Source organism: Desmodus rotundus, chromosome 4, assembly GCF_022682495.2.
Source record: "Desmodus rotundus isolate HL8 chromosome 4, HLdesRot8A.1, whole genome shotgun sequence".
In the NCBI taxonomy this organism is placed as follows: domain Eukaryota; kingdom Metazoa; phylum Chordata; class Mammalia; order Chiroptera; family Phyllostomidae; genus Desmodus; species Desmodus rotundus.
In genome coordinates this window covers 137,109,071-137,134,440 of record NC_071390.1, presented here as the reverse complement: position 1 = coordinate 137,134,440, position 25,370 = coordinate 137,109,071, and the positions used below count along the sequence as shown (strand labels likewise).

At 45.8% G+C, this 25,370-nt stretch overlaps 1 protein-coding gene across 5 annotated transcripts in view; it reads right to left on the bottom strand.

Moving 5' to 3' along the window:
• FRMD4A (FERM domain containing 4A) overlaps window positions 1–25,370 on the bottom strand; it is a 445,706-nt gene that overhangs the window by 95,259 nt on the left and 325,077 nt on the right. For all 5 annotated transcript variants that reach the window (XM_053922092.2, XM_071221290.1, XM_045183617.3 and 2 more), the window contains exons 6-10: window positions 22,735–22,791; window positions 22,230–22,252; window positions 10,901–10,984; window positions 3,796–3,861; window positions 3,524–3,581 (exon numbers count right to left, since the gene is read on the bottom strand). In XM_053922092.2, the coding sequence (XP_053778067.1) occupies window positions 3,524–3,581; window positions 3,796–3,861; window positions 10,901–10,984; window positions 22,230–22,252; window positions 22,735–22,791 (288 nt within the window). The remainder of the gene's footprint in view (window positions 1–3,523; window positions 3,582–3,795; window positions 3,862–10,900; window positions 10,985–22,229; window positions 22,253–22,734; window positions 22,792–25,370) is intronic.

Sequence of the window (25,370 nt, the reverse complement as noted above, 5' to 3'; positions counted from 1 at the left end):
GACCCAGCTCTGCCCCTCACCAGCAGCACAGCTGCAGTCCTTTCCCCCTTCACAAGGAAGTAGCAGATGCCTTGTCCTCTGTTCTCCTTCTAAGGTGTTAGGTGCTGGGCCTCTCACTCAGCACAGGGGAAAATCTGAGAGACGTTAAACAGTCTAATAAAATGACCTTCTGAGCAGAGAAACCATTATCAACTCAGAGCTAGGAAGGACCAGGGAGATTACGGAAAGCCACTCCTTGAAAAAAAATGATTTTTTTTGAAGATTTTAATTTTTTTAGAGAAGTTTTAGGTTCACAGTAAAACTGAATGGAAGGGACAGAGATCTGCAGTACACCCCTCCCGCCCACATGCACAGCCCCCCCATTGTCATCATCCCTCCCCAGAGTGGTGTGCTGGCTACACGGACACATCCATGTCACCCAAAATCCATGCTTTCCACTAGGGTTGCCCTCGACACTCTACATTCCATGGATTTGGGCAAATGTATGCTGACAGGTATGTCTCACTATAGTGTCATGCGGAGTAGTATCACTGCCCTAAAAATCCTCTGGGTCCCACTAGTCGTCACTCCCCCACTCACTCCCAGCTCCCGGCTCCCAGTTCTGCCTTTTCCAGAATGTCAGATAGTTTGAATCATGCAGTAGCCTTTTAGATTAGCTTCTTTCACTTAGTAACTTGTGTTTAAGACTCCTCAAATTTTACAGACAAATAAATCAAAGCAAAGGGTCAGCCCTGCTCTGCCAAGGCTGCCCCCACCCCAGCAAGGCAAGGGCAGTGCAGGGCGTCCCGGGCCCCCTACACAGTCCCGCTCACGGAGCAAGGACTACAGGTGCCAGGCAGCACTGTGTGACTTGCGCTGTTGGTCAAAGTAGCAAAATGGAAGCCTAGACATTCTGGCAACTGAATGAGAATCACCAGCTCCCTCTGTTTATTCCTTTAACTGAGACCTCTTGGCACCAGATCGTAAGCTGTAATTCCACATTCAAGTAGGATGACTGAGCTGTGAATTAAAGCTCCCAAATGCTAGGAGCTGAGAGTGGGCACATCAGGCAGCCTTTCCCTAGATTTGTCCTAACTGCCATATCCACGAATCACCAACTACACCTCATCGCAGATGTCTCGAAAACTCAAAATCGGATTATGGTTTTTGGATACTTGTGAGCATGAGTTCTGTCAAGGTTAGCACAAAGTTAAAGGGAAAAAAATACATTTTGAGATCTTAGAAAAGTTTCAAGGTCCATGATTTCTCAAAAAAAAAATTAAAACTATAAAACCCTTGTCTCTGGAAAGTGCCTCTGAGGACTGCCATGGTTTCAGAGGACAGAACGAGAGGACACCCAGATTACCCAATCTAAAGCTGCCACTGTAGATCGACCAGGCACCGGTTGTCCTCACCCCATAAAATGTCACATCCCTAAATCACGAGGCCACCAAACAAGGGGTCTTCCTACAATTGGTGTAGGCTTATTGGATTCATGTGTTTTCTCCAAGCAAGCGGGAGAACACTTGCTTATACCTGGGAATTCCAAAACCCAAACACACACGTGCATGTGGCACTCTGAAAGTTACGAGGTCTGCTCCTGGTCTCTAACACACTGCAAGGGAGTGGGCACATTTCTAAAGTTTTACTGGAAGGCAGAAAGCATATATATATCAGAGACCGACTTTACGTCAAGCCCCGGGGCTGACAAAGAAATGGAACGCAGGTGTAAGCAAGTAAAAGGCGAAGTGGAGCCTCATCTCAAAGACCTCAACCTGCCCGTCTCGCTCTCAACTGTCCATCGGTGCATCTCTCTCAGCGCATCTTAATTGTCTGTCAGTGTCTCTACGGTCTTTCAACATCGAGAAGACTTTGTGGGGGTAGCTGGAGAAGCAAATTTCTTAATCTCTGTTTTAATTAGAAGTGACAGAAATGAGGTCAAACTAAGAACAAAGAGAGAATGTGGTCCAGGAATTCCCGAGTTCCTGGTTCCCAGTCTTGAAAGAGACCCCCTTGCTGCACATCACCAAAGAGTATTTCCACAACAAAGAAAGACTTACCGCATTAATTCTATGAAATGCCTGTTATTATAATGTCAGGAACTATTGTTGGATCATTATATTTCCTTTATGGCCACAACATGGCAAAGTGGAAATGGGCTCCCCCACCCTCACCAGCAGTGAGTCCTACACTGGCAGCCAGCAGTGGACTGTGAGCCTCTTTTCATGAAAAATCCAACTGACTGCCCACTGACCAAAGGCCACGTTCCAGGGCATAGCCTTACGTGGGGTAATCTCCTTAGGGAATTCATCTTTCTCATATGGGATCAGAGACAGCTCGAAAGGTTCGGTCACACTCCTCATGACTGCAGTTTAGGCTTGAGAAGGGCAGGGATGGTTGTGACGGTTCTAGAGTTCTGTGAATGACGATGAAGAGGGATTAAGAGCTCCCATTGGTGGGAAGAGCTTTGGTAGCACATTAGGAAGAACTTCACCACTTCGGGCTTTAGAAGATACTGAGCTGAGCTGCTGGGTGGGACTGGATATGCCTGCGTATGCCTCATGCCTCGGAACTGGGCTCCACGAAGAGTGTTCCAACGCTTGTCCCCAGGATGGAAATGCATACATCCAACCACTCAATTCAGTTTTCAGTAAACAGTCAGTGAATATTTACTGGGCATTTACTAGGTGCCAGGCACTACCCCGGGTTCCAGGAATACATAACAGATACAACACGCAGTCTTTGCCATCAAAGAATGGCGGTTCAATGGAAGATACAGGCAATTAAGTGCACACCAAGGACATGCAAAGTGTGCGAGCTGTCACGGGTGACATGGAGACAAATGAAACACGACACAAGTTCTTGTCTAAAGGAATTAAAACTACAGTTGGGCGGAAATAAGAGAAAAGAAATTGGTAGGAGAGCAAGAGAATCTCAGGTTTTCTGGTGAAAGTTAACTTGAACTCAGAAGTGTTTTCTACTCTTCATTGGTCCTGGGGCAATGACTTAAACTTTTCAGGTTGGAGTAAATTAAGGAAGGGAAGTTATCCTTTCTAATCACAGAAAAGGATGCATGGGTACATGATTATTATTTCAAAGAAGGGACCCCAGTCTTGGACATTATGAATAAAATTAAAGAGAATTTAGAAAGCGGTCCATGTTACGTTGGACTCGCCGTCACAGTATTTAAGAAGATTCTACTTGAAGTTTTTGTTCTCTCCAGTTCCAAGTATTTACATGGAATCTTCCTACTGAGGGGCTCTGGGGTCCTGATCCTCCAGGGCCCTGCTGAGAATGACAGGGAGGAGGGATCTGTTACACCCCCCTCACAAAAGGGAAGTTTTGGAGAGTAACTGAATTGAGCCTTACCACCCTAGGGAAAGTCCCATTGCTCTACCACCCCTGAACATGCGATCTTCCTGGCCAAGCCCTCCCCAACCCCCACTCCCCCAAAAATCTTCAAAGAAATTAAAAAGAAAAAAATGAGAACTTTAAGAAATTTTAAGGCCAGCTTGACAACCTTCCACCCAATGAGGTCACGTACCTTCACTGCGTAATAGTGAACTCCGTAGGTGGGGAGGGACTCCACGATGCTCATGTAGCTGGGAAGGGAACACAGACGCACAGACAGGGTGGTTAGTTGGCAGAAATACTATCATGTACATATTTGCATGTTTGTGCACGATAAAGTTCTCGGAATAATTATTTACTCAGAAGTTAAATTGAATCATTAACCCCCTGGGGAAATGGCTCTCTGAGAAGAACTGAACAATCCTGACATAACTCGCTCTCAGGAGCACTGGGAGGGCCACTTACTTCACGATAGCTTGACCTCTGGTCTGGCCGTTCAGTTTCTTGTAGTGCTCAATTACTCGGTCCTCACTGGAAGTACAAGGAAAGGACTCGTTAGTACACTCCCCGGGTCCACGGCTGAGCACCGTGCTAATGCAGATGCTGCTTCCGAGCCCAAGCAACCTGGTGAGAACCTCCAAGGAGCCCCCTGGAAAAAGGATTTGTCCAGAAGTGGCATTTCTGAACTGATTTGAAAAGTCTGTTTTTCCTTCAGAGGACTCTCACTGTCTTTATCTTGGATGTATAATCACTGAATTAAGATTAGATTAGCTCAGGTTTGGGGTCAGCTCGTTTCAAGAAATGATTCCATGAAAGAGGAAGAAGCCGTGAGCAGGCCTCAGAGTAGGGAAGGACTCAGAGTAGGGTCACGGGACAGGAAGAGTCCTGACTGGCCAGACATCACAGTAGATGCTCTGGCTGAACTCCCTCAGGTCCTCCTTCTCTCCTTCCTCATTTTCCAAATCCCATCTACACACAGCCTCAAGGGGGAGGGCAGGTGTTGACCTCAATAGAATATCCACGGCCTACCTATACTGAATTAGTCAGGGTTGAGGGCTTTGTGGAGGATGGGGAAGTTCTGGAATTTGGGCCTGGTTAACACAAACCATGATACAAGGCCCAGAGGGAACTCCTTTTTATCTTCTCAACTCTTAGTTCTAAAACAATGAGAGACTAGCTCCTGCCTTGGGAGATAATGGCCAGCCAAACTCTTCTTTGGCAGTGTAGAGAGCTGGAAGGGCCTCCCTGATAAGTGACCCTGGGCCCAGAGAGGTGGGAGCTGTGGCCGCTCCTATTGTTGCATTCGGAAGCTCAGAGCCAACCTCCGGAGTCAGAGGGGAAGCACTCCCACCTGCTGAGGAATCAAGTCTGAAAACCTTGGCCTTGTGACCTGGCCACACTGCCTTCGAATGTTATTTCTCACTCTGCTGCCTCGCTCTTCCTCCCACAGGCTGGTGGACGTCATCCTAGGGATGGACCCTCAAGACCTCCGTGGTGGAGCTTTATTACCTATTGTTAACTAACTTATTATCCCAGGATTGACATAAAGCCTTCTTTTTTTTTTTTTTTTTTATACAGATAGTCTTGGCCTAAGACTCTGAGCAATTAACCATTGCGTAAATTCAGCTTTTTTTTTTTTTTGAATTCTTTTTTTTTTAATATATTTATTGATTATGCTATTACAGTTGTCCCATTTCCCCCCCCACTCCACTCCATCCTGCCCACCCCCCTCCCTCCCACATGCCACCCCCATAGTTCATGTCCATGGGTCATACTTATAAGTTCTTTGGCTTCTACATTTCCTACACTATTTTTACCCTCCCCCTGTCTATTTTCCACCTATCATCTATGCTACTTATTCTCTGTACCTTTACCCCCCTCTCCCGCTCCCACTCCCTTATTGACAACCCTCATGTTCTAGTTGTTTGCCTAGTTTGCTCTCGTTTTTGTTTTATGTGTGGTCGTTAATAACTGTGAGTTTGGTGTCATTTTTACTGTTCCTATTTTTGATCTTTTTCTTAGGTAACTCCCTTTAACATTTCATATAATAAGGGCTTGGTGATGATGAGCCTCTTCAACTTGACCTTATCTGAGAAGCACTTTATCCTCCCTTCCATTCTAAATGATAGCTTTGCTGGATATAGTAATCTTGGACGTAGGTCCTTGCGTTTAATCTTGGGTAATGTAATTATGATGTGTCTTGTTGTGTTCCTCCTTGGGTCCAGCTTCTTTGGGACTCTCTGAGCTTCCTGGACTTCCCGGAAGTCTATTTCCTTTGCCACACTGGGGAAGTTCTCCATTATTTGTTCAAATAAGTTTTCAATTTTTTGTTCTTCCTCTTCTCCTTCTGGCACCCCTATAATTCGGATGTTGGAACGTTTCAAGGTGTCCTGGAGGTTCCTAAGCCTCTCCTCATTTTTCCAAGTTCTTGTTTCTTCATTCTTTTCTGGTTGAATGTTTGTTTCTTCCTTCTGGTCCATACCATTGATTTGAGTCCCAGTTTCCTTCTCATCACTATTGGTTCCCTGTACATTTTCCTTTGTTTCTGTTAGCATAGGCTTCATTTTTTCATCTGTTTTTCGAATAGATTCAACCAAGTCTGTGAGCATATTGATAACCAGTGCTTTGAACTGTGCATCCGATAGGTTGGCTATCTCTTCGTCGCTTAGTTGTATTTTTTCTGGAGCTTTGAAGTGTTCTGTCATTTGGGCCATTTTTTTTGTTTGTCTTGGCGCGTCTGTTACTTTAAGGGGCGGAGCCTTAGGTGTTCACCGGGGTGGGGTAATGCTGGTCGCTGCGCTGTGATGCTGTACGTGGGGGCGGGGCCGAGAGGGAGCAATGGCGCCCGCTTCACTCTCCTCCGGATTTCAGTCTTTCACTCCGCTACCCACAATCAAACTGGGCCCCTCTGGTGCTGGTTCCCGAGTAAGTGGGCCTGTGCACACTCTAGGCCCCTGTGGGTCTCTCCAACAACCTCTCCTGTGAGGCTGGGAGTCTCTCCTGCCGCCCCAACCCCCAGGGGCGCTTTCAATCAGAGGTTTGAGGCTTTATTTCCCCGAGCTGGAGCCCTGGGTTGCGCAGCGGTCTGCTTCTCTGCCCGCCGTTCGTCCGGTTTATCTGTGGGCGAATGTGGTGCCGCAATGTGCTCTCCGCCACTCTGCCTGCCCCACTCTCCGCCACTCTGAGTCCGGCCCTCTGGGTTTATCTGTGCAAATGTGGGACTGCAGGGTCTGCTAGTGCTCGGACTGCCTGCGCCATTTGTCCCACACTCCGCCAGTCTCAGTCCCGCCACAGCCACGCGAGTCCTCTCCACCCCAGTGCCGTCTCCGCCCCTCCTACCAGTCTGGATGAATGATTATTTTCTGTTTCCTTGGTGTTGGTCCCCCTTGCTGTTCGATTCTCTGTCAGTTCTGGTTGTGCGAGGAGGCGCAGTGTGTCTACCTACGCTGCCATCTTGGTTCTCCCATAAAGCCTTCTTTCACCCACTTTTTCTTTTCCAGCCACACCATTCTTGGGGTGACATGTTCTACATGTTCGTTATCTACTATTTGAGTGTACTTTATTTATCTTCCAATTACTATCTGGAAGTAATAGATGTACATAACCTTCATGAGTATCTCTTCATGTCCGTGTTCTGAAATCTAGTGTACACACAATTGTCTGACTCTTCACATGAAAGTGTCTTCATAAATGTCCAGAACTGGGACCGGCTAGCGACGAGGGGCCTTGCTCCAGCGGAGAGCTGTGTCTGCGAGTCTGGGCACTTTGTGTTCACAAAGGCGCAGAGGCAGCCCTGTTTCTCCTCAGCTCCCACACGCCGTGGAAGTTCTGCACTGAGTGTGACAAAGTCCTCTCCTGACAGAATTCTCCAGAAGCACCCTTTTGGGGGTAGACACCAGCCTCAACAGACATGCAGAGCTGTGTCAGGATGTCCCAGGATTGCTCTTCCAGCTTCCTCCTCGCCCACCAACTGAATGAAAGGCAGCGTGGCCATGTTTCCTACCACGGAATTTAGTATTTTGGGAGGTCAACTCCTAGATCCAGACTCCAGCAAGTCAGTGTAGGCTGAGCCTATTTCCTTCTTAGCTCTGGGAAAGAGGACCCCTGGGCTGAGCTGGAGAGTCAAACACCAATCTAGTGTCATAGCTGCAAACACAAGCAAGGCTCAGCGAAACACCACTGAAAGTCAGAAACACTGGCGGGTGACTGTTCTGCTGTTCACTGGCTAAATGGCCTGACTGGGGCCTCCACCCCCCCAACCCCGCCCCCGACAGCTGCCGGACTCTGCCACCCATCGCCTTGCCCACCCTGCGTCTCCTGCTGTCTGAGGCCACGGTGTCTACCTGCTCCTTCCTCAGCTTCCCTACTCCTTTGCCCCAGTTGAAACACTGTGGCCCACGTGTCATAATGCACACCAAGCGGACTACGAAGGCTTCCTGCCTCCTGCCCGCCACCAGTCCTCCTCCGCAAATTACAGATGGCTCAAGTCACCGAGTTCTGCAGACAGCTTCCCAGCTGCCCCCAGATCGGTGGTAGGGACTCCATGGAATAACTATCAGAAACCCTTCAGTCAGAGTAAACAGAATCCCAAAACACTATTTGGAGGACGCAGCATTTCATGGAGGAGAAAGACAAATGACTGCCGCTGACTGTGCCCTAGCCGGGGACTGGGTCATTTCGTGAAGTTAAATCATCTCTCTGCAGACAAGGGGCCCGGAGATGCACGGGGCGAGGCAAAGGGAAACGAGGTGACAGAGATACGGTTCCCTGCCTTGGAGGAGCCATCAGCCTGCAGTTGTCAATGACTCTGGACAAAAGGAAGGTGTCCCTGCACAGCTGACTGGGTGGTGTGCATGTCAGCTTTCACAAGCTAGGCACCCGAGAGAATCCAGGTCAGGGACCTGATGCTGACTGGTTCTGGGGCCCTCAGCATATAATTCTTCCTTTCCTGGCAGGGAAATCACATGGCAGGAGAAGCCCAAGCACGTTAAATGCCTGGGGCAAACTAGCAGAAAGGATGACTGCACTGTTACTCAGCACTATGATACACCTTTTACTACTATCTGATTGCATTACATAACCTTTTACTTTCTCCCTCATTTATAGTCAGAATTAGGGTGGGGTGGTTAATTCCATTTTCCAGGTGGGGAATCGAGGCAGCAGAGAAGCACTGGTTAACTCAGGTTTCCTGGACAGTTGTCACCCAACAGTTCAGAGACGTGGCTGAGATTCCCAAACCGACTGCTCTGCTCACTGAGTGGAAGTGTGTGCCTCTCGGGTGTGATGGGGCTCCCCAAGGCTTATTTTGGCCCAAAGCTTGTCCATCACACCTGCAAAGGCCAGTGGGAGCAAGAGGGCCCCGAGGAACAGCAAATGTGTATCCCTCGGTCAGGAATGCGCAGGCAATTTGAGACTATGGGCACTTGATTGCGCATGCTGTGAGGAGTGAGTAGAGGTCTCCTCCAGCAGTGAAGGTCACGGTGAGCCCTGCAGATGAGGGATTACCCTCCAACAAGCTGGGAGGCTGGCTCTGTCTCCAGTCTCTATTAGAAGAATGAACAGCATTGATCCCTTTCCTGACATCACTGCATTTTAAAAATCCAAATAATTAGATAGAATGTCAAAGGCAACCACAACCACCCAATGATAATGCAATAAGGTAAAAAGACCTATTTTGGTTTTGCTTTGTTTTACAATGTATCATCCGGATGGCCCATGCTACTTACTGGCTTATTTGTTTATAAACTGGGCTGTGAAGCCTGAGGGCAGTGGCCTCACAAAGCACCCCTCCCACTGCGCTGCCGTCCTCCCGGTGCACCGAGATGGTGTGTGGGGCGCCGGGGGTCTAAAGGAGGCCTGGGAAAGCGCTGGCCTGGTCTCGGAGATGCAGGCATGCTCTCGCTAGATAGCTACAGATGTGATAGAGAGGAAGAGTTCACGCGGATGGAAGAGAACATATGAACACGAAGGAAGGCGTTTCTGTGTCAATGACAACACGTGAGATAGGACTGTGGACACAGACAGAGACAGACACACAGAGACACAGACAGAGACAGAGGCAGAGACAGACACACAGAGACAGAGACAGAGATAGAGAGGTGTGTTAAAGGGGAGAGGGGAGTTCACGACTCTGAAATGAGCATTAGCTGCAAAAAATGTGTGGAAACATAAATGAGATAACTGAGGGATACATTAGGCTACAAGTCATGTGACTCCCAAACACCCACCAACCAATATCACAGTCGCCACTGGCAAACAGTCCCTGTTGGTGTAGGAACTACTGGTCCCTAGGGTGATATCCTCGTGTCTCTAGTTCCTTCACCCCGGTTTCCTGAGACGAAACAGCTTGGGGGAAGGGAGAAGATAAGGCCCAGGGGGCGTGGGGACATGGGGCCACAAAGTTCCGTGGACAAGGGAACAGGGATGTCGTCTGCTGAGGTTCACACATACTACCAGGCTGGAAGTTTGGAAGCTGACACATGCAAAGTCTCCACAGGTTAAACAGATTCTGTCCTTTGGGGGCAGATTATAACAATGTAAAGCCACCATATTGGCATCTGTTACTGAAAAAAGAATGGCAATAAAACCATTCAGAGGAATGAAATCAGGGATGCCAGCCCACTCAGCTCTCTCATTCCCAGCCTGGCCGCCCCATGCCTTGGCCTCTCGGGGGGGAAAGGGTTCCACACTGGAGTTTACTCCTGCCAAGGCCCTCTGCATCAACCCTCGTCCCACCCCAGCTGAAGGGATCTTCTCAAGCCACCCAAAGGACTGAAAAGGTGTCCACCAAGATGAATGATTAGGAATCTGTAAACTTCATAAAGCACATCACAGGAGTGCTTGCAAGGGTCGATTACTGTTGACCAGGATCAAAATGTTCTGTGACTTTTTTTTTTTTCCTGAAAGCAGTTACAATGCTTTCTGGTAAGGGGTCAGCAGGAATGCGGGGAAGCTGCACTGTGCTTTTCTAAGGACAGTGTGGTCAGGGTTGGTGAGCCCCGCAGAATTTCGACACGCCACCCCCTAATGCAAGCCCCACTCAACTGTGACCCAAACCGCAGTCTGGGCGCCTCTCATTCAGAATCAGTCACGTCAGGCCCAACAGATGAACTGCAGCATAACGTTACATGGCAGCTAAATCAGGAGAAAGGAAACGGTGTGGGGAAAGGAAAGAATCAGCCTCTCTTCTGCGAAGAAACACAAAAGCCCTGCAGCTCTCCCGCATCTGAAACCCCCACCCATCTTGTCATCGAGTGATCGGGACTCCACAAGGAAACTCGAGCAGCACATGAAAGGATCTCCAAGGAAGCGAAGCTTTCAAAGTGAAATTTTAGGTTTTCTTTTTTAAAAAATGAAAGAAAATGGAAAAAAGAGAGATGGCACACATACCACATCATTTAAATAAATGCAGAAAACGGTTTCATGGAGACCCAGGCCACTTAAAACAATGTGAGCCCAGGCTGACCCTGCAGTAGCCGGGACAGTGGACTCAGTTGCCGGGCGCCCACACACCCCGGGAAGGGCCCACTCCTCGAGAGGCCCCCCGGGCGCTGGGAGAGAAGCAGCTTACCAGTAGGCCAGCGAAGGGTGCTCCTTCAGGGCTTGGGTGGGAAGTGCTGGCAGCTTCTTCAGGTCACTCCTCACCACTTCATTGCTGAAAGACGGGGCAGACAGAGAGAATGCCAATAAGCTCACTCACCCTCCAAGTAAACCAGCGTACCATGCCTCGGCCAGGAGCCCCCACGTCTGTTCCCTTTTCGTGAAAAGTGGTGGGAAGAAGGGATGCTTTCCATTTATATGTGTATGTATGTATGTATGTATGTGTGTATACACACAGTATGAACTACAGAGGGAAAAACACACACCATATGCACAGCCGGAGCTCGCAGGTGACTGCGGTTCCTTCTCAGACCCTGCACACACAGTGGGGCACCGACCGGCGCCCCCTGAGCAGTGCGAATCTGGGAGGAGGGTCACCAGTGTCCCTGTTGGGTTGGGTAGAACCTAGGAGGAGCTTCTCGGGGCCCTGCCGTGGGCTTATGGGGCTCCGAGGATGGACCCCCTGACTGCTTTTTCCTGAGAGTTATTTCCCTCACTAACACACGCCAATTTTCTTTGCTGGGATTGACCACACGTTGGAACCTGTTTTCCAGAAGATGACAAATAAATAACTTTTGCTGCTGGCGAGGCACGGAAAGGACTCTGAAAGTGTGAAGTGGATTATCTGGTATGAGGAGGCAGTCGGGGCACCAGAAATTCTTTTTCCCACAGACTCACGTGTTCTCAGGTTTGGAAGATACTATCACCTTCCCTAGTTCTAACCACTGCTCTTCGAATGCTTGACTCCCCTCTGGACGCTCAGCAGACATCTGGGTGTTTCACCTACTCTCCACCTCCAGAGGCAAGTAGTGGCATCCACTTTGGGGCGGTTCTGGGCTGTAAAGGGTCCACCAAAACCCCTCGGAGCCCTGCAGGGGTTGCAGAAGCTCACACAGTTCTAACTTGGGCAGTGCTAGCAGATTCCGTGCTGCTCGCACCAACGGAGGCAAATACTGGTCACTGGGACCTTGGGCAATAACGTCTAAAAAGCGATGAGACGGCAGCTCACTGAGTAAATATGAAGGAAGGAAGTCACAGATGGGGAGCTCCTGAGGCATTTGGACAACAAACACCCCAACACCCACACGGCCAAGTGGAGGATGTGCTCTCCCATGCGTCCCCACCCAGCTGCAAGTGCTGTCCACAGCAACGGAATCAGCAGCTACCCTTCGGAAGACAAGTGGCACTGGGCAAAACCATTCCGGCATTTTCAGTTCACGTATGCGCTGACAAAGAAACACATGTACGGTGGGTGGTGGTATCACAGCTGTTCCCAGAAAGGGCATTTTTCAAATGCACAAAGAAACCATGGCAGTGGGTGTTTGCAAATTCTGGCTTTGAACCACCACCCAGAAGGAAAACTTCAACTTGTTATTGAATCAATAAATCCAAGAACTGGAACTGTTATCATGTAAATGGGAGGCCAAGGATTTATCAATTAGTAACCCACAAGCTCCTGCTCTGTGGGTGGTATATTAGGAGATACAAAAGAAAAAGAAAAACAAAAAACAATGAGCCGAAGTCCTCAGACAAAAGTTGCTCCCAATTGAGCGCGGGAGGCAAGAGGAATGTATGAAAAGGTAACTGACCGAATGAGCGGGGCTTGACCATATTGGTTCAAACAAAATTTAAAAGTTCAGAGGAAAAAAGGGGCCCCCATGGGCTCTGGTGTGAGAGCAGGCTTTGGGGCCGGACCTGCGTGGAGAAAGGAGAGGCATATCATGGTTCTTCTCAATGGAATGCCGCAGAGCACCGAGGTCATGCCATCTGAACCAAAGCCAGCAATTGGAGTGGATGGTATACCAGGAGCAAGAGAGCTTGCTCTAAATAAAAGGCAGATTAGGCACACATTTTGAAAACTTTCACTACCAGGCTGACAGAGTTCAAATTGATCCAATAGACCACAGGTGGCAAACACCGGCCTACCAGCCAAATGCGGCCCTCCACCTTGTTTTAGCCAGCCTGGCACCCCGTTTCTACCCGGCAGCAGCACTGAGCTCCTTGCCCCTAGTTAAGGTGTAGTTACATTTATAAAAATTACATTCGGCCCTTTGAAGGCAACCGCGAGGCTGATGTGGCCCCCGGTGAAATGTATTTGACACTCCTGCAGTAGACGATGGTCAGCCACAGGCAATTTTCAAGCAGTAAGCTCTGGGTGGCCAGAAAAATTCAATTCCTAAGCAAGGTTTGGAATCTTTTATTCACATGCTGTTAAGGCATGGTTTAAACAAATATTCAGTTCACCAAACAAGAGCCCACGAGGAGGAATTTCTGGATCTTCTTTCCCCTGATTAACTATAATAGGGTCCCTGAGAACAGGGACTGGAGTCACTGATTCAAGTGCCTAGCGTGGCACCTGAATGTCTATCGAAGGCACTTTTCTGGGATGAACTTTTATTGGATGGAACTGGGAGAAAGGCAGTGAAGCTGAGTTTGAGCTTGGTTTCACTCACACTCATCACATCTAAAGTTTATTTGGGAAAGGAAGGAGCTGAAGGAGGAAGCGATTGTCTTACCACTAAACAGTAGTTTGTTGGCAAACAAGTTTCCCTGATGACAGTCCCAGGCTGGCTTCCTAGCTGGGGCTTGCAGTGGGTTCTCAAGCTTTCCCGCAGGGCAAGGTTACGTAGACAAATATACCAAGAAATCACTAAGGTGTGAAGCCTGTCCAAATCCATCATGCTCTGGAAGGGATCCATGGCTCTTAAACCTTCCCCAAGGGCCTCGATGTAGAAATGTTCTATTTGCCTTTCTGCTGTCTGTAAACATCCGGAGTAACGTAGCGGTGGCCAGCCCTGTCAGATGAGCTGGCCACACTCGGAGGCTGCATCACAGAAGGCTGCCCTCGTGGGAGACTGGTCACTCAACCTCCAGAGACATGGGAAGCTAAAACCGAATGAATATGCTACACGTTCCACCCAGCCATTTCCCCCACAGTTCACTGCACCTGAGAAATGCCAACGTACAAACACCCTAAAATGGTTCAGGTTCCAACAGCAGTCATGCTGCATCTTCAGGGAGCGAAAAAAGAGGGACCTGGCCCGGTAGCTCAGTTGGTTAGAGCTCTGCCCCGACTCTCCAAGGTTGTGGGTTTAATGCCCAGTCAGGGCACACACAAGAATCAACCCATGAGTCCATAAATAAGCAGAACAAGAAATCGATGTTTCCCTCTCTTGCTCCCTTCCTCTCTCTCTCTAAAATCAATTTTAAAAAAAGGAAAAGAAAAAAGGGCTCTGAGAGAATAATTTGCTAAACCGAGAATAACACCGAAGTCTTCTTGTTTCAATACTAATCAGATTTTATTCCAAATTTTTAGGTGGTTATTAGAGTTACTAGCAAAAAAGTGGTCTCTCCATGCTGTGCTGGTCTTGGCTGGAAGGGAGTTTCGAGATGACGGCCCTTCTTCCACTGCTCACACTGCTCAGAAAGCATGGGAGTTTCAAATGAAAACCCTAAGACTTGTAGTAATACATCAACTAAGGAATTTGCCACAAGAGCAACAACAAATTTAACCAAGATATCATAAAGTGAAGAAATAAAAAATTAAATTTGATAGGAGGATTTCAAAACCCACAATGTATTTGTTTTCCTATAAAGGAAATCCTTCTCCAGAAGATTCCCTTCAGATCAAATCAGATGTCGTAACTGGCAGGAGAAACTGGGGCCCACAGAACGCGCTCAGGGTGGGAGAATTCTTCCCAGGACGAGTGGTGTTGATGTGTGTGTGTGCACCAGAACTGAAGCAATAAACAGAGCATGAAACACCGGAAGGTACACTAGCGTAAGACAAAGACTAATCGGAACCTCAGAAGCTCAGTAGGCTAGTGCCACACTGACACCTCCACATTTTCCAAGCGTACCGTGGGGGTCAAGTTCTCCAGGGAGAAGTATTTCACAAGTGAAAAAGAGTATTATAGGTCCTCATTATCCACAGTTTCAAAACCCACACAACTCTAAGAAACAAACCTTTCCAGCCCACTTAGTGGCAAACCTAAGCTTTTTCCACACGTTAACACTTGACCTTTCTCTCTCCCACGTGGTGTGCTCGCCGGTGCTGCGCAGCAGGCGCAGGAACAGACTGGTGCTGCGGACCGGCCACAGGTGTGAAGGAAATGCTGATTTATCTGTCCAAAACCTACGAATTTCTGAATTCGGAAACACTGGGGCCCTGCAGCTTCAGAGATACATTGTGGATCTGTATGTGTTACATATTCAATGGTGCAAAGGATCTAGAAAACTATTCAGACAGATTCGTAACATTAATAAGAACACTTTTTTCTTCTTTGACCTTTAAAAGCCATACAGGAAGCCTTTTCTCTCCTTTCTCTTTCCTTCCTTCCTCTTTCTGCTTTTGGGAACCTAGAAAAAGTTCAGGTTTCAGCAAAGAAAATGAAAATACTTGCTTCTCTCCTATGACTGATTTTCTTTCAGGTGCATAGTGAGGGCTCCCAAAGCTGGTGGCTGGAGACACTGTCTGGGAAGCCTCTCCTAACATCCCACCACTGTGTGACCATCCGCAGACAGAAGGAAGCACCTGGAGCCCTCTTGAGATTTTTGCAGCACAGGACTCTAGAGTCTGGGCATGTGTTACGGACGACTATGCCACACTAATTCACCAGTCACAGAGGGGCAAAATTGCGAACATATTTATGAATTACGTGCCTTTAGTTCTGATGCGAGTTGCCAACTTACTTAAGGAAAGATTTCCTCCTTGGTCAATGGCTTTGGTTTCCTAAGGTTTTGTGAATGTTTGTGAAAATTCTGTGAATTTCTAGTTATAAACTTATAAAATTCAAACATGAATTTTTTATGCTACAATTTAAGAGAATAAGTTTACTGAAATAGACGAGAAACAACTGACTGATGTTCCACAACGTCACCCTTTGGATTGGGAACCTAAACTCTGAAAACTGACAGCGTCATAGCCGTGAACCTTTTTATCATTCCCAAGGCCAACTCAAAATATGATGCTGATATTAAGTAAACGCTTAACAAAACAGACAAGCTATCATAATACAAAATTTCCTCCTTGCTTTACGTCTAAATTCCCACACTATTTGAAGAATATTATCCTGCAAAATAACCTATCTGAACACTATTCTCTACTTGGAAAATGTGAATTACACACTTGAAAATCTCAGTAAAATGGACTTTTGTGCCCAAAACAAAGCTTTTTATAACAATCTGTAACTTTTTCCCTTGAACATTTTGTTTCAAATTTTCATAGATTTTGTTCCTTTCAAGAGGTCTTGCTGGCTTGAAATGTTCCAGGCTTCTCCCTCAGTCTTTAAAGCATGGGAAAACATCACACACCACTTTCTTCTGTTTTGGGTAAAATAATATATGAGAATTATATAAATTTAAATTCTTCCCACAAAAACTGTTCTTTGGACTACTACATGTGTTTCAAGCTTAATGGATAACTTTTTTCTAGGAAACTTCCAATAGTGCAATTTGAAGGTTTGGGGATTCCAAGATATTATTACATTATGTAAGTTGTATTCCAAATGTTGACTGACTATTACAAACACAGCTGTTTGAGTATTTTTTACTAATTATCTAAAAGTCTCAGCAAATCTCTCTCTTGCTATATGATTAGTGCCAGCTGTTTTCTTCCAAGAGCCTAATGAAAAAACAGTAGGAAAATACACCCCAAATGATCAAATGCTCTAATAATGATTTAAAACTGAGCCTGCTTTGATTCGTAGCAGTAAAACCACTGATGTAAGTGCAAAGTAACGATACTGGTAGACTCGGACTTGTGATTTACCGACTGCTGCTTTAGATTAAGCAACTTTCTTTCAGAGCCATTAGCTGGGCAAGAAAATAGCGTTGTCATCTTTTCAAAGATAGCAATCTATACCAATGTTTATGCTGCTAAAAAGTCTTTAGAAGAAAACTAGCTCTTTGTCTGCTTTTCCTGCTGACCTTCTAAAATTCTCCGTTTAACCTATGGCTGCCTAAACGACATCACGTAGTTTAACATAGAAGGCCTACAAACCTGGAATTTTCAGATGCCAGTAGGCCAAGTTTCATTCACATTAATTCACAAATGCTCTTCATAAAGGAAGAACAGATTTCAAATGGAAAACAAAAATCAAGAGGGTTTTTTTTTTGTCACAGAAATTTCATTTATCTTTCCCAACTAGCAAACACATGGTCCGATGGTTTACAGAAGATAAAATATTAAAAGGTTTGTAGCTTTTTTTTTTTTTTGGCTTCTAACTGCTCCCCCAGAGCGCAAAGAACATGCAGCCTGTGAAAGAGGAAAGGAATTTTCAGCACAAGTAAATATTCCAACTCTTCTGAAATGGAGGTAAAAATCAATTTCCTTGGTTAATGAAAGACTGCTATTCATTTCTATTGACTGAGTAATGCATTGCTCTATTTCTAAAAGCATTTTTTAAAAGAAATAGCATTAGAAACCTGCAGGTTGATAGATCAGGGGTACAGTGAGGTTTCTTACTGCCCAGTGAACTCTCATAAGCGGATACTCCCTCACTGGGACAAGCATTTAACTTTGTGCACATGTCATATTCACAGACCCCTGAGTGTTCGATCACAGCTTCGCTTCTTGTCCTCTAGTCGCTGTGCTGATTTGGAACAGAGAGCCTACAGGTGTACGGCCCCTCCATTGTCTCTCATGCACACGATAGGCCCCACCGAGCAGGTAAGCAACATGTGGCCCATGGATCTTTACACAGAACTTCCTTCATATCAGCCTTTTTCAGGTGCTGTGTGCTCACAGGTCCTAATAAATCTCATCCTGGTAGAAGCCTGTTTTGACCATTAGCATCAGTGCATCCGGCCCTCTGTAACACAGATACTTCCAGGTCCCAACAGATGGCCCGGATTAACAGGGCGGTAGTGATCTGGTTTCGATAAATCTTGTTAGCAAAAAAAAATTCTACAGAACAGATGTTTTTTACTAGTTCCCATTAATGTATGGGTGATTTTTTTTTATAACAAAGGTAGTGTGATTCAGGCATTTATTAGTGCTGTTCAGCATAAAGTATTTTTTAAACAATTCACTGATTTGGCAAAATGTTGTTTAAAATGATTTTTTTCCCTTCTTTTTTTAGTGGCACACTTTCAGACAGGCTGAGGGAAAGTAAAAAGTGAGGCGATTCTCAAAATCAGAGTATGGGGATTGGCCATGGGGGTTTTCGGTTAAGGTCCCCTTAGGGAAAGAAACAAAAACTCAAGTTCTTGAAACCCCTCACTTAATACTGTGTAGCAATGTCTCCTATTAAACTAAATTAGAATGTGACTATATAATTTGAATGTCCTGTTCAGTAGATTAAATGAGGTGATTCCTGCATTTACCTATTTAAAGAAGAGACTGCCTGGCTGGTATATGGTATAGCTCAGTGGATTGAGAGCGGGCTGTGAACCAAAGGGTTGCTGGTTCAATTACCAGTCAAGGTACATGCCTGGGTTGCAGGCCAGGTCCCCGTGGGGGCCCCGTGAGAGGCAACCACACACTGATGTTTCTCTCCCTCTCTTCCTCCCTCCCTTCCTCTCTCTCTAAAAAGAAGTAAATAAAATCTTTAAAAAAAAAAAAAAAAGAAAAGAAGAAGAAGAGACTATTATTTTCCCACAATAAACCAAGGCTTAAAAAATTTTTTTAAAAATAGGAAATGGGCAGTGTTCAGCACTCAAAACTACTGCAGAGTTTGCGCTAAATAAAGTACGTGTGTCATAAAACATAGCTGACTAAGGTTCAGCAGGGCCTACCGAATGAGAACATTTCGTTTTCAAACTGTGTTGACCATTCTCAGCCCGATATTTGCCTATAAAGGCTGCCATGGTTAACAGTCCTTAGGCTACTCAACTGTTTTTAAACAGAAATGCCAACTCCACTGATTTCCTGACGACTGATGAACATTCATTTTTCTACATAGATACACACCAGGAAATGAAATATGATGACTACATGCTGTGCTAAGGAAAATAATACAAGACAGGAAAATATTATTTTTAGATAAGACTATTTCCTAAGTTTTAGTGATATCTTACAAATTTGCCCGCCATATGTTAGAATATGAACACGTATGACATATATTTCTTCCTATCACGGGCAATTCTTCTTATCTATCTATACCCGAGTCCGTTTCTTTCAACAAAGCTGAACCCAAGATCTCATTGTAAACTTCAGTAAGACAAGGGAGCGAGCATTTCCCTTAACTGGAAAGAAAAGGGAATGTTACGTAAAACTAAGGCTTCGGGGGCCTGCCGAGTGCAGAGTCCAGAAGAAGAAACAGAACAGCCTACGGGTCCAGGAGAAGTCACGATTCTGTGCTGTCCTCTAGTCCACTTTCTGTGACAGTACCTCAGCACTTCTGCCTTTTCCCTTCCGTAAAAATAACCCTCTTCCTCTTCTTGTCTTCAAGAAAATTGCTGCCATCATTTGTAGAATTTTAATACTCACACTACATGAATTTAATTTGTATATATTCACATATACAGTATATATAAAATGAAAACACATAGAATACCAGCATCCTGGGCAAAGTAGCCTAATCAGAAGTTACAGATTCAGGACCCTCGGGCTATGAAAGAGTTACTGTGCCTTTTGGGTAGGACCATTAGTTCAAAAGGTTATTTGACTCTCCAGGTTCTAGAACATTCTAGGATTATGCCCTGGATCACAGAAAAGGCTCCTCCCATGTCCTATGTGTTCAAAGCTGACATCTCATTTTATCAGTGTTGTTCAGGAAAACATAATGTGTTTACAGGGCATGCATGCAAGTCGAAGCCACGCAGTTAAACACAACCAAGGCTGTGCAGTCCTGCACGAATATCAGTAGAGCAAAAATGACTTGCTGTAAAACTATACTATGAGATTATGACATCTAAAATGCCTAATCAGTGCAGCCACCACACCAAATGTAGTCATCACCTTCAATGTTTTGGGATTCTTCCAGGCGTAGATGGCAAGAGGCACCAAGAAGGAATTTAGAAGGACTAATTCCCAAACTCCGGGCCACTCGAACCTACTAACCACAGGCCTGCCATGGACAACGTGTGTTTGTGAGGAGTCATCCCAGTGACAGATCACCCCCACCAGGAGAGGTGATGGGCATTTCATGTGGGAGATAAACTGACCTTCTGGATAAGGTGTCTGACCTCTCCCTCCCTGACAGCTGCTGTTCCAAACAAACCGCGAGGCTGCGCTTTGACAAATGAAGCCAAACCAGGATCCTGTTCCTCTGAAGCCAACAGGCTGGCATTCCACAAACTCATTAGGGGGCCCCAAATTACTGCCAGGCCAGGCCTGCACTTCCCCCTCCCTGGCCATCCCTGTGGTCGCACGTTCCCATGCTCTGTGGGGCCAGATAATGCTGTCCACAGTTCACATTCCACCCTGTCAGGGCGCTCTCAGAAATGAGTAATAGTTACAGCAGGGGTCAGAGCTGGCCAAAGCAAAGGGGGGAAAGTATCTCCAGAGTAAGTAGGCCAGACAACAGAAACCACTCGATTTGTGACTGTTAAACCATTTTCCATGGGACTCCAAAAATCTTCATCAGGAGATGTGAACTTGCACTTATCAAAACTCCCCAACGTCAATATCAAATGAGGGGCATAAAAAAGTAACAAAGGAAGAGAACACAAACAAACATAGTTTCTATATCTTGAGAATGTTTCATTCAACAAATGCAGTGAGTGGTGATTGGCCACCTATCGGGTTCAAGGTCTCCTGATAAGGCTGTAAAAAAGCCTCAGTTTAAAAAAAATAAAAAGGACTACCTCTGCTTTATAGCAAGAACTTGGGAAAGCCAAATAACAGGGGCCTGGAGGTCTCCTTACGCAAATATTCAAACTGAGCTAAAGGGACTACGTTTTAGATCATAGGTCAGCACACCACATCACACTGGCCTCTGCCTGTTTTGTGTGGCCCGTGAGCTAAGGATGGTTTTTGTATGTTCAAATGGCTGGGGTTGGGGGCAGAGATCAAAGAAGAATAATATTTTACAATACATGAAAATGTGTAAGAAATTCAAACTTTTGAGCCTGTAAGTACAGTTTTATCAGAACACTGCCAATCGTCCGTGGCTGCTTCTGCACTTGGGGAGAGCTGAGTAATTGCAACAGGACTTGCAACAGGCTTGCAAATCCCCACATACTGACTGTCTAGCTTTCACAGAAATTGTTCGCCAATCCTTTAGATCATCAAATAAGTTTTTGCTTTTGCTGAGAAATCTGAGAACATTTACCTCAGGTTTTGTTGTAAAGATTTAGAAATGCACAGGAGAGCAAAGAGAAGCAGCTAAGACCTGAAGAACCAGTCAGCACGAACTTGACAGAGCTAGCCAAATACAGGTAGGCCACCGCGTGAAGTAGTTAATGCTGCATTTACAGATCAAACCCTCAAAGCACGAGGAAACACAGAAGTTCCTTCATGGAGGAGAAGTGTAATTAGTGCTTCTTTTTTAATACTGATTTTGCTAATTGCCTATTAATGAGCCAGAATCCCATGCCCCGTTGCTCTGTTTTCTTGTACATGTGGTTTGGTCTTTCTGCCTCCAGAACTTGATTCTAAAGAGCGGGCTCTCCTGGGCTTCCCCCATGGGAGTTCGATACAACAGAAGCCCAGGAATAATGTCTGTCTCTGAGCAGAGAGTCCCATTGGTGGATGGCTACCACCACCTACTCCGAGAAGGCTCTAGCAGTTGGGAGGCACTTCAGCCATGCTGGTCAGCAGGCAGTGCCTATTGAAATGAATGGCAAGACTGAAGTTTGCACTTCTCCAGGGCTATTATTAAAGCAGTGCACAGGTTTTGCAGTGGTTCAGTCTGTCTCTGTTCTCTCTAACATGACAGATGGACCAGGAAGAAAAGTAGAAGTGGGATATTACTTCCACGACCACAATCACCCTGTGGGGTAGCAGTCTGTCCCTTGAGGGTCAGAGACTAAAACTGAGAAAGAAAAAAATAAAGATGTCAACTTCCGTACGAAGACTGCCAGGGTTACCTGCAGCCTTACGCACACCACACTGGTGACTCAAGGCGTCGCAGAGGCACTTGGACAACCCAACAGGCCTCGATACCACGGCCATGTGTGGCGCAGGGCTCTCATCTCAGCCTTTTAGTGAGTACAGAATGTCCTTCTTGCTATTACTATGTTTTCTATGCCTGATGTATCTGTTTTAATAGACAAGTTGAGAGCTGGATCTCACCATAAATATTTATCATTAATAAATTGATCTCCTATGAAAAGCAGAATACTTTCTTTTAGTAGAGATGCAACAGAATACATTTTTAAGCAAAAAAAAAAAAAAGAAACCTTTGTAAACTTACCTAGAAAAATCTCCCTTTGCCTCCTGTGGAAGAAAAAATCCAACATCAGTGAACCATTCCAGTTCAGTGTTAGAGACTTTAAAATACACTCTACAGTCAGGGCAGCTCCACCACGGAGCAAGCCCAGCTTACCGCTGCCATGGCCCTCTCCGCCACAGCAATATAATTGAGAAGGCTGCATGTGTTTGCCACTTAAATATGAGACACTAAATTAAACTTTAGAAAGTTACATACAAAGCAAGTGATTCATAACAACAAATTGCAAGTTTCTACATCTAGGCCCCGCTATAACTTTTCCTAGTTTCGAGATTTTGAATCAGAATGTGTGCCTGGGTAGAATACCAGAAGCTCCTACTGACTGCCTTGATGTAGCATCCCTAATTTTTTCCTCCCCATTGTGGCTAAAATAATGGAGACACCAAGGTGTAGGTAGGACAGCTGGCCATGCACACTAAGCCTTATTCCTCCTCCTCCTGGGCGTGGCCAGGAGGGGAGAGCAACTTACCTGTAAAATATAGGAGGCTAATTCAAACACCACTTCACTATCTACATCAATCAGTTCCTGCAAAGAAAAACCAACAAGGTAAGTTTGGTACTTTAACAACGACTCTGTTATGACATCTCCCTAAAAAGAGGCCTGGTCTTCCTTTTCTGAGGAGCTCCCCAAAATCTCACTCAGAGAATATCTCTGGTAACCAAGGCAACTTCTCTGAATCACTTGGCCCCAAATGCTCCCTGACCTCCCTTTACAACTCTTGGCCAGAACAGCCCCCGTGGTGCTGGGCTTACCCAGTCGTCTCTTAGGCCTCATCTTTAAATCTTCATGAGAAATTAAGAAGTGGACCCAGTCCCAACTTGTTACAAATCCGTGAATCTGACTAACAATGGAGTTAAGGTCACTTGATAATGAATCCTGTTTTCTTTGTAAGCTCCACTTCAGAACAAGTAATAAGACTTTACTGAAGGAACCTTTGTTATGGGATTGTAACTTTAAATTAAAATCAAATAAAATTAAAAATCTGGTTCCTCAGTTGCAGCATTTCTCTCATGCACTCAGGAGTTCAGAGTAGCTGCTGGCTGCCAGAGCACATCTAGAGCATTTCTGTCATTGCAGGACGTTCTGTTGGTCAGCTCGGCCACAGAGTTCAGGGTCAAAAACACGTCTGTCCTATTGGTCCTTCCCCCAAACATTTAATCACGATCTATGGACATGACCTTAAAAGGACATAAACCTTTTAGAAAAATATCTTACATACATTTTTCTTTCACTTAATATATACTTTTTCAGTATGTACTGAGTTCATATCTCCTTTGTAAACAGTTTTATTGAAGTGTAATTGATACACACACAAACACTGCACAGGTTGAGTGTACACAAGATGGTGAGTTTTCACAAATGCACACCCCTGTGTGTACCATCGCCCCATTCAAAGTAATGAGCACATTCACCACCTCCCAAACTTCCTTTGTGTCCCTTTGTGTGTGTGTGAGGGGGGGTGTCTTTCTGTGTGTGTGGTAAAAACTTACCATGAGATCTACCATCTTAACAGATTTTAAGTACACAACTCTATTATTATCTATAGTTCAGATCTTAAAGATGAAGGGAAACCTGGACTCCATCGGCATGTAAGAATAATAACGAAATTAACTGATGTTATACTTCTGCGTTCGAACTGCTGACCCCTTTCTAACATCACTAGAACCCAAGTGGGTGACTAGAGCACAGAAAGTTAGACCTGGGACAGACCTGGGCACAGCCAGCCCAGCCACCTGCTTTTACTGAGAACAGAAATCCAGAACTGTAAGGGACTCGCCCAAAGTCACGAGGCCTTAGTGGCAATGATGGGGCTGGAAACACCCCCGAACTTCTTGGCCAGCATGTGGCCTTCCTGAGGGTGTGTGTTTCCCCAAATTAATCAGGACTCGGTCGTGACCAACATATTTTCAGAACCACATCTATCATCAAAAGTAGCTGAAACAAGAATTACTTTTCATTTGAATTATACACTAACCTCTGATTCATGGATTTTCTAGTTATTTTCATTTTGCTGTGGCCCAGAACTGGCCCCTGTAATTCAAAATAATGCACTAAAGCAAGCCTGTATCTTCTGAGGGACGGCTTTGCTTCAGGCTCTTTCGGGCGCAGGAATTCCAAAGGCGGTAACAATGTTTGGTACTGAACCGCCTCAGAAGTGCGGGCAAAGAGAACTAACGAGAGCATATGGAAGACCGCAGGACAATAATTCTTTATGCTTAACCAGCTGAAGGGGCTTTATGACCGCTGTAATTGATACAGACTGTCAGGGCTGCGATGCGGAGGAATGCCTGGAATCGCGTTTCTGGGATTACCAGGCCCCAGAATGTAAATCATTTAACAGCGCACAAATGATTTAACAGAAACACGGTCCAGGCTTTCCACAGCGGTTCATTTCTACCCGATGTTCATTTCCATTCCCACCAACTGGCTTCCCGAAGTCGCTCAGGTGTACTTGTTAGTGTATCGGGATGTGTGCTCTTCGGTCAAACATTGACACCTACGCTGCAGCCGAGGGTCAACGGCGGGCTAATATTTAACATCCGAGGGGAGGCTCATCCAATGTGGAAGTCAAAACCAACCATCAGGAAACAACCCTTTTAAGTGAGGACACAGCTTTGAGCTCATCATTTGACTCATCTGCTAAATGAGGAGGTCTTCACTGTGGGGAGAAGGAAGGTGGGGAAGGAGGAGGGAGGCCTTTTTAAGTTGATTTGATTTAACACAGCCTGTCCTGCAGTTCCCGGAGGGACTGCTGGTCACCAGTCTGGGGCGAACATTAACCGTAATGTACTTATTCAGAGTTAAGCTACTGAAAATGCACAATTAAGTGTCTGACCTGACTTACCCAAGTTCTTTCTCACCGTATTTGTCCTCAGGGTAAGTGGGAACTACCACCTTTAAGTGGGGGTAGTTTTCACCTTCTCTGACCTTGACCATTTCCCAGTAAAGATATTAAACACAGAGAGAGTCAAAATGTGGTAGGGGAAAAGGATTAAAGAAGAAAGTGGCCCAGACATCCCACACATTTGCAAACTCTGAGGGAAAACAGAGTTGCATTATGACTTCTTACCATTCCCACCTAATCCTGACTGTGTTCAAGACTC